The 12,991-nt window shown below is 42.0% G+C and overlaps 1 protein-coding gene across 18 annotated transcripts in view; it reads right to left on the bottom strand.

Annotated features, from left to right (window-relative positions):
• Nucleotides 1–6,778: 6,778 nt before the first annotated feature.
• Nucleotides 6,779–12,991, bottom strand: part of TRIP12 (thyroid hormone receptor interactor 12) — a 144,447-nt gene continuing 138,234 nt past the window's right edge. For all 18 annotated transcript variants that reach the window (XM_057551521.1, XM_057551520.1, XM_057551532.1 and 15 more), the window contains 5 exons: nucleotides 12,465–12,629; nucleotides 10,783–10,896; nucleotides 8,613–8,707; nucleotides 8,054–8,157; nucleotides 6,779–7,317 (listed from right to left, as the gene is read on the bottom strand). In XM_057551521.1, the coding sequence (XP_057407504.1) occupies nucleotides 7,121–7,317; nucleotides 8,054–8,157; nucleotides 8,613–8,707; nucleotides 10,783–10,896; nucleotides 12,465–12,629 (675 nt within the window). In that variant the 3' untranslated portion in view covers nucleotides 6,779–7,120. The remainder of the gene's footprint in view (nucleotides 7,318–8,053; nucleotides 8,158–8,612; nucleotides 8,708–10,782; nucleotides 10,897–12,464; nucleotides 12,630–12,991) is intronic.

Below are 12,991 nucleotides of genomic sequence, written 5' to 3' on the forward strand. Positions count from 1 at the left end.
CCTTCTTTGAATTTATACAAATCCACATAATTTAGCACTTACCTGTGTACATAGTTGTTTTGGTTCCATTTTGCTTTCTACCTGGATCTTAAACTCCTTGAAGTCAAAGAGCACAGATTCCACAAACAATCTGACTGGCAAAGAGGCAACAACACAGGTGACGAACTCCCCATTCATTCCTCTGTGCCTGTTTGAATGCCATCGAGGCTGGGCATCATGCCAGGCACCAGAGATAAGGCTAGAGTTTGGCATCTCCTGCAGATGATAAGACAGGAGGACTGAACCCATCACATTAAAACATTTGCAGTATGCTTCACTGACCATGCACTCCTCATGAAAATCTCCATGTAAAGGAAAACCGATTTTTTTTAAAAAACCTACTTTTTTTTCTTTTAATTCATCCACTTTGTGGTGATGTCAGGTTGATCAGTAATTGATTAGATTCCCTGCCTTACCTCCGCCCACCCCCAGGGGTGTTGTGAGACGGGGCAAGGAAAATGGTACGTTGGAGAGAAAGACCACAAAAATCTCAATTTCTTACTTCTGTTTGTCAAAACACCACTTAGTGCTTTGGGAGGAAATGGATTCTGTATTCTTTCCATCACTCTGGAACGTTAACGTGTCAGAACAATGGGAGCAAAGGAATCTATGACAGTGCTAAACTGTCCATGGAGGAAAGGAAGCTTATTTGGCCTACTCCATTAGCGCATAATGCAATGCTGAGAGACCAACTTCTTTTAAGTAATTCTAGAAGGTTGAAAACACTGGCTTGAATCTTTACTTAACATCCTCTAATGTCGGTTAGAACTACTGGACTTTTCTCAATGAATTTAGTTAAGACTGTTTTTAAATTGGAAAAGCGACAACTGTCATGACATTTTCTGAATTTAAAATTCTCTGAAAGTTATATTTGGTACAAGAGGATATCCTTTTCCCAACACTGTAGAAGTTCTCACCTAAGGTGGATGTCAGAGCAGTAAGGATGAATTCCTCCTGATGGAAAGGAGAGGCACGGGGGGTGGGGGGTGGGTTGTGTGTGTGTGTGTGTGTAGGGGGAGGACAGCATTGTGGCTTTTTCTGACTAAATAATTTTTCTGTTCCTCTTCTTATCCGTAAGTTGCACCTGCTCCTAAGTGCTGCAATGTCTTGATTTGTTATTAACCATAATTATTGGCTGAATATAAAACTTGGATCGCTTTCCAAAAGCTGCAACACATTATCACTGTTTCTCAGCTGGGGGGGGTGGGTAACACCCTGATATTTGGGATGCTGGAACGCATTAGAGGGCGTGTCAAGTCGTCCCAATTACTAGAGAGTGAGTGCTGCTGACATTCGGAGCCAGAGAAGCCAAAAGCTCTACGGGAAGAACTGTGCCAACCCAAACGCTACGATGCCTTCGTGGAGAAACACCGGGAGACATTGCAAAGACTCACACCCAAGACTGTATGAGTATTACCATTAAAACGTGACCTTGGAGATGACTGAATTGGTTTGACAAACGCAGAGGATAAGGGCCAGCGAGGTTAGGCGTCATGACACTACCCAGGAAGAGGGGCCAGGGCCGGGTCAGGCCTGAATATCCAGGCCTCTTCCTGCACCAACACTTGCTCTTCCACAAAGCCCTTCACGCAGCTCTGGGCGAGTTACTGGGATGCCTCGGTTCTAAGAGATGTTAAGTCCTGTCCCACTAAGTGACGTCAGGACGCACTGTGGGAATAGAGTGGGCTGAAAGGATGGGTCTCAACAGAGGCCCAGATTCCCTTATTAAGAAGCACACGCCAAATGGAGTGCATTGGGCTTTCCATGGATCACTGTTAATTTTCTACGATCATTTCAAATAACCACTTTTCATGTCAACTGCACACGTAGCATTAAACAGTGTAAACACAGACCTGACCCTTAAGCCATCTCGACTTGTGTTTTCTGCCCTCATATTCCTTAGCACAATTTTCTTAATAAACTCTTAATATAGTGTCCCTAATGAATGTTTCCATGTTATCTTAGTCACAGAGAGGACGTTAAAATCTATTCCTGAAGCCTGAATTCCCAGGGAGAGGGCAATCATCCTGTGTGCCTGGGCCTTGAAGCCACAACCGGGTATCTGAGGTACGGACACCTCTGGTGTCCGTCAAGGTTGCCTGAAGTCCCGAGGCAAACTCTTGTGGGTTGTGGGCCCTGCTCCCTTGCAGCTCTTCGCAAAGGCAGGACGGCATCATTTCAGGCACCAGCACCGCCACTCTTCCGGCGCTTCTCACGCAGAGTCAGGAGGCAGGGGGGGGCCGGGGGGGGAGGTGCGTGGAGAGTGACCAGATAACCTTGAGGTCACTAACCTGGCTGAGAACAAGGAATGGCACAGGCCTCAGCGAGCATGCAAGTTGTGAGAACTGTCGTGAATTGCACCCCATCCCCCGAGCACTGGTCTCAAGAGGGTCTGAAGGGACACTTTTCTAGTGGAAACAACTGCCGCTGAGATTTAAAACTTCCGTATAACTCAACATGCCGATGTCAATTTGCAGAATCACATCAACCCTAACTGTGGTGCTCCACGGCCCCACCCTGGAATTAGCGGTACAGACGCTCCGCGTGCTTAGACTTCCCTGCAGGCCGGGCTGGCGGTAGGCTTGTACCGCACAGCACCCTGCACCCGTGACTTAGTCGTCTCACGGACCACGAGACTCATCAGGAGAAAAATGTGGTTTTACCCTTAGGCAGTTACACCAAGACAATACAGAAGAACACACATGCGTGCATATATACGTGTGCTGTGCTGTGTACTTATTAGGTATACATTTCATTCACTTGTTCTCTTAAAAATAACAACAAAAAGACCCCTAAATTCAATCACCACTCTTAAAAAACAAAACGAGCAAATGAAACCCTCACCTCCCTTGCTTTCCTAAATCAATTTGACTTTTCTTTTTCTGTTTCAGTGAAATAGGCTGATGGTCCAGACCTTGGTCAAGGGCAGAGCAGCCAGTCATGAAAGCCAACAACAGTGCCTTCAAGGGGTTCCAACCAGGAGGCTCTACTGTCTGTTCACAGTGGCAAGCATCTCCCCACCCCAGGGCTCCCACTTCACCGCTGCAGAGTAGCTTACAACGCAAGTGCCCATCTCTCTCCACCAACAAGCAAGTATTCGGGTCATCTCTCTGAATACATCTGGCTCCTATAACTTTCTCCACTATCTGCCTCCCAAAAAGGCCAAGATTACTGTGTTACTTACCACAGTAGGAAGCTTTCCAAAAGCCACCCATACAAGCATACCACTTCTCAGAATAACCCTCTGGTTGTGCATAATTTAATAAAACTGACCATGTAGGATAATGCTGTTTATTAAAAATATATTCAGGGAGAAGGAAGTCAGTGCATTTATGCAATTTTACATACACATCTGTAGTTTGAGGTTCCATTATTCCAACAGTTCATATAAATCACTGTTTCAGATAAGAGAAAAAAATGCTTTACACAGGAGATCAGCAATTGGTTATAGGTTTGGTAATATGAGTAGGCTTGTTGTAAAAATAAAACCACCTCTTCCATTATTAAAGAGTGCCTACTTATGCAGAACAAGTCTTTAGAGTTAAGAACTTTTTCTTGCATAAGAATTAACTTGAAGTTCTTGGAAAACAGCCAATCCTCCATTTTCTATAAATATAAATGCTATATTTTGTCTGGAATTTTTTTCTTTTGAGGTAACAAAGGAAGAAGCATTTTCAGTGATTTGTCACTATGTTATCCCTTACTGGGTATGCCAACTACTGCAGCGTCAAACCTAAGACCCATACAAAAGCATTTCTCAGAGTAAGAAATACAGAGTACGACATTTTCAAACAATGTTCTCATTACAATAGGGAAAATAATGTGGGTCAAAAAAAACAAAGCCCAAGATAAATGAATTAAAGGCTCGATCATCTTTGCTAATGAAGAATGAACAATAGCATCCAGAATCCTCCCCCAGAAGGATTTGGTTTCTGAATGCACAATTATGTCTTTCCCCAGCAAGTCTCCTTTTTCATCACATTTTTTCGTGCAGTATCAGCAACATTCCCATTTCCTGAATTTACTGACAGGAATCGGGAGCACAGCCTGAACACCTGGTGAACTAAAGGAAAAACAAACTCACAAGTCGCTGGCGATAATCCTTACTGTGGAAAATCAAGAGTTGAATCTAACTTCTTGGATGCAGAAGCTGGGGCTTTCTGTCCCTCGGCCTTATGACCTTTACGCACAGGACGCCCTGAAGGAGCGCAGGAAGTGACGTCAGCCAGCCAGCTGAACCTCTCCTTTTCATGTTATGTACCAAACTTGCAAGAATAGCCAAATGCAGGAAAAGCAGACTTTAGAATACTATCTTCTTTATAGAATGCTAAGGTGAAAGACAGTTCTCGATCAGTACAAACACAGGGAACCAGAGCTGAAGCACAGGAAGAGAAAGAAAAGTCTGTATCCAATGAGAAGCTGCATGAAAGGTTTCTTCTGCTGGGTTTGGCTAAGGCATCTAGAATTCCCTCCATGTCTGTTCCTGATGAGACTGCCTAGCATTTACAATTCATTCACTTTTTGGGGGGGCTGGGAGGAGGGGAATACATTTAACCAACTCTTCCTTCTTAAATAGTGAGAACTACGTTTTCATAAACAAAGCGGATCAAATCTACTGTAACTTTCTAAATGACGATGCCATAGTCGGTGTTAGCTGTGACTAACATCCGACTGTCTCCACCTCAGCAAAAACTGAAACACAACAAAATCTTAGCCACTATCCAAACTGTCTACGTGTGTAAAGCATACTTAGAGAGTAGTGCTTGTTGACAGGATTACTCAGCAAATAAATTTAAGGCATAACTGGAGGAACAGCAAATGAAGTCTATTTTTCCCTATGATGTAACATTAAGGCCTCTGCCAAGAGAGACTGCTTTCAAATGGGAAGTCTTCTTGCCCCTAATTAACCAAGCGTCCCAAAATTAAGGAGTAAGCTAAAGACTGAAAGCTTTTAAACAGATAACTACCGACTTTGAAACAATCAAGCTCCACAGTGCAATTCAAAACCATCCAATGGACTCACTCCTTAGACGCTGAAATCAATGAGGCCAAATCTGCCAGGGCCATGATATGGATAAAATGTTAAATACAGAAGATATCTGAATATGATGCATTACTTTGCTTATACATACGTCTAAATTTTAACAACAGAACCCTTTAAAAAATGAGGAACAAAAAGGTTATGTTCACGCAAAACTCTTTTTTGTGCTTAGTCTGTAAAAAGGTATCAGAACAATTTAAAACAAATTGGTTCATTCTTTAACACTAGTTTCACTTGATTAAACTGCACAGGTCCTACGGTGTCAACGTTAGAACTGCAGAAACACAAGTCCCTCCTACGACGTCAAAGGGAAGCAGCTCACTCTCCAGAGCCTCTGCAAGGACCAGGGAGACACGCTCCGAGTTCCTCTCACAGCTCTGTCCCACCTAAGGGGGGGGGGTCACTGCCCAGGTGCACTGAGACGAGGGGATGCTCGTATAAGGCCATTTAAGTGGAAACGACAAAGTAATGTAAATAAAACAAGCCACGGAGTTTCTTTTAAGTGGTGAAATAGGGGACAAAGGGGTTTTGACATCAATTAAATAAGACTTTAAAACAAACAAAAGAAAATTGATTTCTCAAAGTCCAATAAAAAAAACAATTAGCTCATTTCTTTTTCAGAAAGATGAATTATGGAAATTCTCTCAAATTTATGCAACAGGCTTAATTTTGAACCTTAGGAATGAAGGAAGGAGTCTCCTCTCATTCTCTTTCTACATTTTACGTTCTTCAGTTGCTATTCTAAATTCTTTGAATAGCGAAATCAGCCATGAGCTGTGATGATCTGCCTGCATTGAGATACATCTCTACAACTAAAAGTTATGCATACGGCACAGAACTATAAACAAAAAGGTGAAGCAAACTTTATTTTCAGGTAGAAACATGAACCTGATGAATTATTGCAGGTTTGAGAAATCAGCACATAAAACAACTGGACAGAGCATTGCTTACAGGTGCTTTGATGTGTGTGGAGACAAAGGCTGAGCTGTCTGTCCCACGTGAGCAAGGGGAGGAGGGGAAGAGGAGAGCGGAATAACCAAAGAAGACAGTGAACAGAAACTTAAAATGAGAACAAGGGAGAAAAACTTTTTTTTTTACTCCAACAGGGAATGAAAACTGCTAACTTTGCTTAAAACCGTATACATCAATTCAAAATGCTCTGGCCACAGAATAATAAATACTGGCCAGCCCAAGCTGCAGACTTTTTAACCTACACAAAAGAAACGAATGAGCTCTCCTTGCCTCCATTCCAGAGGCGGCGGTTGCCGGAATCACCATGTAAACAGTCCTAGTGCGTCCCTGGTACAAGGCCAGTGATACCCTACAACTACATTAAAACTAAGCTATAAGAAAAGGCTACCTAGTTACAAAGGCTGAATTATATTGACAACGTTTTTCAATTCCATGAATTTTAAATTATATCTTAATTTGAGAGAGAACATGGAACAACGAAAGCCCATGGCTGACGAAGATGTACCAACTGTGGGTTTTGTATACAAAAAAACCTGTGTGAGCGGCACAGACAGTACACGGGTCAGGGCGGGGAATCTCAAGGGAAGTGAGAAGCACACAGAGCTCACCTACTGAACTGTATTTGTCAAATACACGGGAGCTTTAATTGCTGTACTTATGTACAAGAGTTGTCTTTGGAGGAAACAAAACTGCAGACTTAGCTAGATGGATACACACAGCCCAGAATTAAACTGCACAGCGACATTTATTGTTTCAGCCTGGAAAAACATCCCTTTTTTAAATTTCACACAGCAAAGCAAGTTAAAAACTTCACTCGTCAAATAAATGATAATTTAAACAAGAACTTGCTAAAGAAACCTCATCACAACAACGTTTTAGGGCCTGATCACTTTAAGTCCATGGGGCCATTTATGAATAGGAACCAAGTGTCTCTTTTATAATCTGCAAGCCGTTTTCCTACAACAAGAAGGCGTAACATGTTTCCTTGACTCAGGTGATACATTTAGAAAAGAAATCATGATTTTTCTCTTTTGCTGTAACAGGCAGACACTGCGTTTCTCGTTGTGATCAGGAAAGATGGAATGACTGCTGCCCTTCCCTCGCTGCCATCAGCAGCTTTTCTCGCATTATCTCGATGCTCGAATAGTCCGGCAACTTAAGATAGTTCACACAGGTCATTACGGAGGGCAGGAAGTCATCTGGGTTCTCTGTTGATTCGAAGGTCTTCCGGACAATTGTCAAAGGTGGATTCAAGCTCCGGAAGCCTGATGAAGAGGGAAGAAAGGAGGACAGAGGAACTTGGCAAGTTTACGAGACGCCCGCCAGCTAGCTCAGGGAAAGCCGTCTCTCATGCATGAGGAGAATGGGTCTGGAAGCACAAGCATACGTACCCTTCCTTATCTGCCCCCATCAGAAACACACTACACTGCTCTGCTGCACAGCACTGCCACACACAGAGGTACTCTTTCCTGCTAGGCAATGAACTCTACCCATTCAAGATATATCGAGGGTACGGAACCTGGTACGTGCTTTATTTACCATCGAAAGTCACCGTATAACACGGAGGCAAACAGTTCTTTATGCTTCCCTTATGCTTTTAAAAGAGCGCCAATTCAACTCATATTAGGATTCATTTCTGAAAAAAGCAGACTTTAGAATGCCTTTTCATCTAAGCCATCTAAGGGTTTATAATGTACATATGTCTGAGAATTTGAATTTTATGTAGAGAAGCAGCATTACATGTACATTAGTAGTCCTACTTCAGTGTGTTTAAGTCAATCCCTATGAATTGTCCTGCCAGTGATATCCCTTAACACACTGCAGAACAAATTGAAAACTTAGAAACATTATGACAGTGAAATAACTAAGAGGCACTCAAGGTCAAATAAAGAATATCCTGCTGTTGGCACTGAAGTTTTGCGTGCGTTCTCCCCCCCCACCCCCCTGCACACACACACACACACTCACTCAGAGCTACGATAAACCAACAGCCGTACCCACCTCCAACAGGCAATCTTGGGCTACCTGTCACAAACTGGAGAAATAACCTCTGCTGCTCATTATCAAAACTACTGAGAATCTCAAACAAGAACTTCACAGCCCGACTACAACAGAAATAAATACACCAAAGTTACTTCATCGTATTAAAATACAGTTTTGACTCTCACAATTAGCTACAGACTATCAAATGTAAATATGACCACATATGAATTCACACTGTAATGCACTCAAATATGTTTCTGTTGTTAAAGTTGGAATTCAAGTGGAATGATTACTGTTGTAATAAATAAGACCTGTCTGGGATTGTACAGATATTTCCACTTTATTATACGTAAAAATGGGTAATGGGGTCACAGTGGGATTCCCCACCTTTCCTCCTCCCGCCCATTTTCACAGAAATACTTGGGGCAAAAAAACCAAAAAACACTTTCGGTCCTAAAGTTGCAGGCTTGAGAGAAATGAAGCCAAAATATTAGAAAGCCTCCTTTAATCAGTAAACAAATTTTAAAATGTATATATATGTGCGTGTTTCTGAAAACTGGCAGAACCCAGGACGTACCTGTCGTGAGTGTAACCGTGATCTGGCCTGCAGCATTCCATCAGTGTCTTTGCATCCCAAGTGTCTGCTTTACTGCCACACAGGAGCTGATCCAGCTGTGTGTTTAAACACGGGCAACAGATTACTAAGGACACAGCTGTGTAACTGACTGAAAATGCACACGTTCTGTTCTGTGGCGTGCCGACATAAAGGTCTACAGAAGCCCCAAAACTTCAGCTTGGTACTCTTTATACAATGCGCTCTTCTAATATATTTACAGATTCAAGCTCTTCTTCAGCTGACATGAACAGGTGCCCTGCCCATTTGCATGAACTAGGTTCTAGGGAGCCTTTAATTTAAGACAAAACATACCCGAGACCAACCCTGAATTGAAGTTCTAATTCTTCTCGTTTCTTAGAGGCTGTAACTCGATAACCTAGTTCTAACCAGGGAGCTTTTATAAATCCTGGCTTTTAGAAACACAAGGGCACACCATTAACGGAAGCCAAGAGAGAGAACAGTGAGCTGGAGAGAGAAGTGGGAGAGGAGAGCTGAACTGAGGCACAGCAAATGGGTAGGTTTTCCCACTTTGCCAAGAAAGGCACTTCTGTGCCATGTGGTCATCTGGGGCCAAGCTAGTCATTACAGAACAGATATTAGAAAGCAAAAAATGCCTGTGTGTCCTTGGAAAATCTAACATGAGTTTCCAATTAAACCATCTCTCACCTGGTAGACTGCCCATTTGCAGGATGACTCGTACACTCTGAGAAAATCCATTTGGAGCACGTGAAATTTGGTATCTACTATGTGTCACTCACTGTCAGGTACTTTATGCATCTTGTTCAGTAAGAGAGAGGTTATCTCAACCTTATGCATGAGCCAGTCAGCTCAGATAGGACAACCTGGGTAAGGTCACACAGCTAAGTAGTGGGGACCAGGCTCCAATTCCAAAAGGAACACTTGCTGTTTTCAATTACAGGTGACACTTAGTGCCTAAAAGTGCCAGGTACACCACATGTTTTAATAAGTAGCAAATCAAAGTGGACATAAAAATAATAATTGAGATGAAAACGCTAAGTCATTTAAAGATTTCCAGATTCAGCCGGTAATAAAGGTGTAGTCTAAAGCTAGTACTCAAAAAAGAAACAAAAAGGTTTCCAACCTGGGGAAACCAAACACCTTCCAGACCCTTTCTGTGACATCTCACTATCAGTGAGTAGTTTTCTGAGATTCTTGTTGCACTTTAAGTAAAGATGGCTGGAAAAAAATTATGCACATACACTCATTAACTCCATTCTCACAAGTGTTCTCTGGATTTGGCAACTAGATAATTTGCAACATCTCCTTAAAACTTCAAGGACTAACCTCGCTCATGAAACAATCAACATCTCAGCGAATCCAGAAAGTTTAGTTTAAAAACAACAAGTAACCTCCCCAGTGTCACTTTCATTACTATGGACCCATGGCTCTCCCCGCCAGCCACAGGTGTACAGAAACCCAAGTCCCACTCTCCACCAAGCAGCATCGAGGGTCAGCTGACAAGAATGCTATGCTTGGGACTTCCCTGGTGGCGCAGTGGTTAAGAATCCGCCTGCCAATGCAGGGGACATGGGTTCGAGCCCTGGTCTGGGAAGATCCCACATGCCGCGGAGCAACTAAGCCCATGCGCCACCACTACTGAGCCTGCGCTCTAGAGCCTGTGAGCCACAACTACTGAGCCTGCGTGCCACAACTACTGAAGCCCACGCTCCGCAACAAGAGAAGCCACTGCAATGAGAAGCCCGCACCCCACAATGAAGAGTAGCCCCTGCTCGCTGCAACTAGAGAAAACCTGTGTGCAGCAATGAAGACCCAACACAGCCAAAAAAAAAAAAAAAACCGAAACAAAAAGAAAAACAGAATGCTATGCTTACTCAATCACACATGGATCCCACGCTCTATTATTTATACTGTATTTAATACTTATTTATATATGTTATACATTATACTTAATACATTATATTTAATATTCTTCCTCACTCAGGAAATGATCTTACCTTTCCCAAACATCCACCCCACCACCACACCTAACCACCTACCTTTTTGTTTGCAACAATGGGGTCTTTGACTAAATAGCAAAGAGAGACCCCACTAAGATAATTATAGGTACAGAACTAGAGGTGACCATTTCTTTTACACACAAGCTACTCACTTCTTCCGGATAGAAGTACTGAAGGTGACTGAGTGGGAAGACTGATTCAAATCCATCTCTGAATGAATCAAACTGCCTGGAAACGCCTTCATTTAGTGCCCAGAATATAACCAGCTGCAAAAAGAAAACTCTTTTAAAACCTGCGATAAGATTTCAAATTTCTTTCCTATTTAATATTTGGCAAACTACAGTGAAACATCCTTCTTGATCACTTACAAAAAAAAAAAATGAAGTCTTTCAAATATCTCCCAGTAAATTACGTAAGTAAAAGACAAGTCAGGTCAACTTCTAATTCAGGGTCTGGCCAATAAGAAAATGTAAAAAATGCCATGTGTGTTATAAATGAATATATTTAGTGTGTTTTTAAATTCATTTATCAGTACATAAAATCCCTATGAGTTATACTTTACCTTACCAGATGAGAAGCAGATGAAACTTCCGAAGAGGATAAAAGGTTACTGAGAATTAAAGATAATGTTTCAAGAGTCACAATTACCAACTGTTAAGTGTTTTTAATTTTTAATGTGCGATTTTTAGTTCTAAATCCTGTTAAGTTCTTAGAGCCCAACCCTTCTGCAGTATGTGCCTCCACTTAGAAGAAGGTAAACTCTGGAGTGCAGTCACATGAAACTGGAGGGTCACAGAAAGCACCTGTTATTGGTCCAACATCTCCTAGTCATCAATGACTTTGGCTAACCCTTCGGGTTCAGAAATAGAGGACCTACTCAGATAAAAATGAAAACAATAGCGTTTTGTTGACAGAAAAACACAAGCATTATTACAAATATTTTCAGAGAACCTAGTTTGGAGTTAACTCATCATTTACTAGTAAGCTGAAAGATTAGTTTTCTCAAAGTAGGTAGTATGAGAACACAGCCCTACTGACTGTTAAAGGAATTACTTAGGAATCACAGAACTGTTAGGCATACTAAATAATAGAGGTCCTCTGCTATCTTCTTCTCTCAAACTGATGAAGAAACTGGAGCTGAAATTTTTCAGAGGCTCTATCTAAAATACACAGTAAGTTAGTAGAAAAGTCAGGTCTAGGAGGTATAGGTGGTATTTTGTCTGGAACCCAATGCTCTTTCCATTCAATGTCAGGAATAAACCAAAAGAAACTTTTCCAAAAGTAGTGATAATAAAGACTTACATAGGTTGTAATCTAAAACATAATTTGTATTCAGTACAAAATTGTTTTCCTTAACTTAACAAATATGGTCAAGGATCATGAAAGGCCTCACCAAACCCATAAATGTGTGCGTGCGCACGCGTGGACAGCATTAAAGGCTATTAGGTCAAGTTAGGTGACTTGACAGAAAGGTAGAAATGCAGTTTAGTGACAACACAAGGGATGGCTGCTTTTCACTGATTTCTTCAAACTAAGGAAATGAGATGTTATTAGATAGTATTCAAGCTTGAAGAGAGAGAGTTCAAGGTTATAGAAGGTGCGAGATATCTGACATGTTCTCTCAAGAGCAAACAGAAGCGAAGGTCAGGAGAAGTGGACTTCGTGCAGTGATCCCGGGCGTCAAAGGTCTCACACCAGGCTGTGCAGCAGCTACCGGACACGCACCTGTGCTTCACTGGACCCTCCCTTCCCTCCCCCTCAAAGCAGTCCCCCCGGGCCCAGCCCTGCATGGCCACAGCTGGCCATCGCCCCAGGGGGCGCTGCAAGTACATACTCTTAGATACTCCTCCAAATTGTGGATGGTGACCGGTATATCCTTTCCTCCTTTCTTCAGTTCGATGTTGGGAAACCCTGGCAGAGTGAAATCCAATCCTAGATCTTCAACTGAGCAGCCATTCATAGTCAGGGTTTCTAATGCATACTGTAGACTCTCTTTGGTCTAAAAAAAAGGGGGCGGGAGGGTCAAGCCCAGTAATTCAGTCAGTTATGTTTGTGTTTATGAAATAAAAGATATGCTAATAAATTTTATGTGTTCCCTTAGCTCTTAGCTTATTTTTCTTTGTCATAATCTACACAAAAATAAGTCATTGAGATCACAAAGGAAATAATCTTAAACACTTCAAAATCCAATTATTTTTCTATGAGAAAACAAGATTGCCTGAGTGCTCCTCCACAATAAGATGTCTGCTACTCAATTTGACCATATTCAATCAGATTTCACAGAAAGGCCATAATAATTTGCACAGTGGTCAATTTAAGAGGGTAGGCACTATAGAGCCAGACAAACTTTTTATAAATTCT

The sequence above is a fragment of the Balaenoptera acutorostrata genome, chromosome 8, assembly GCF_949987535.1.
Source record: "Balaenoptera acutorostrata chromosome 8, mBalAcu1.1, whole genome shotgun sequence".
In the NCBI taxonomy this organism is placed as follows: domain Eukaryota; kingdom Metazoa; phylum Chordata; class Mammalia; order Artiodactyla; family Balaenopteridae; genus Balaenoptera; species Balaenoptera acutorostrata.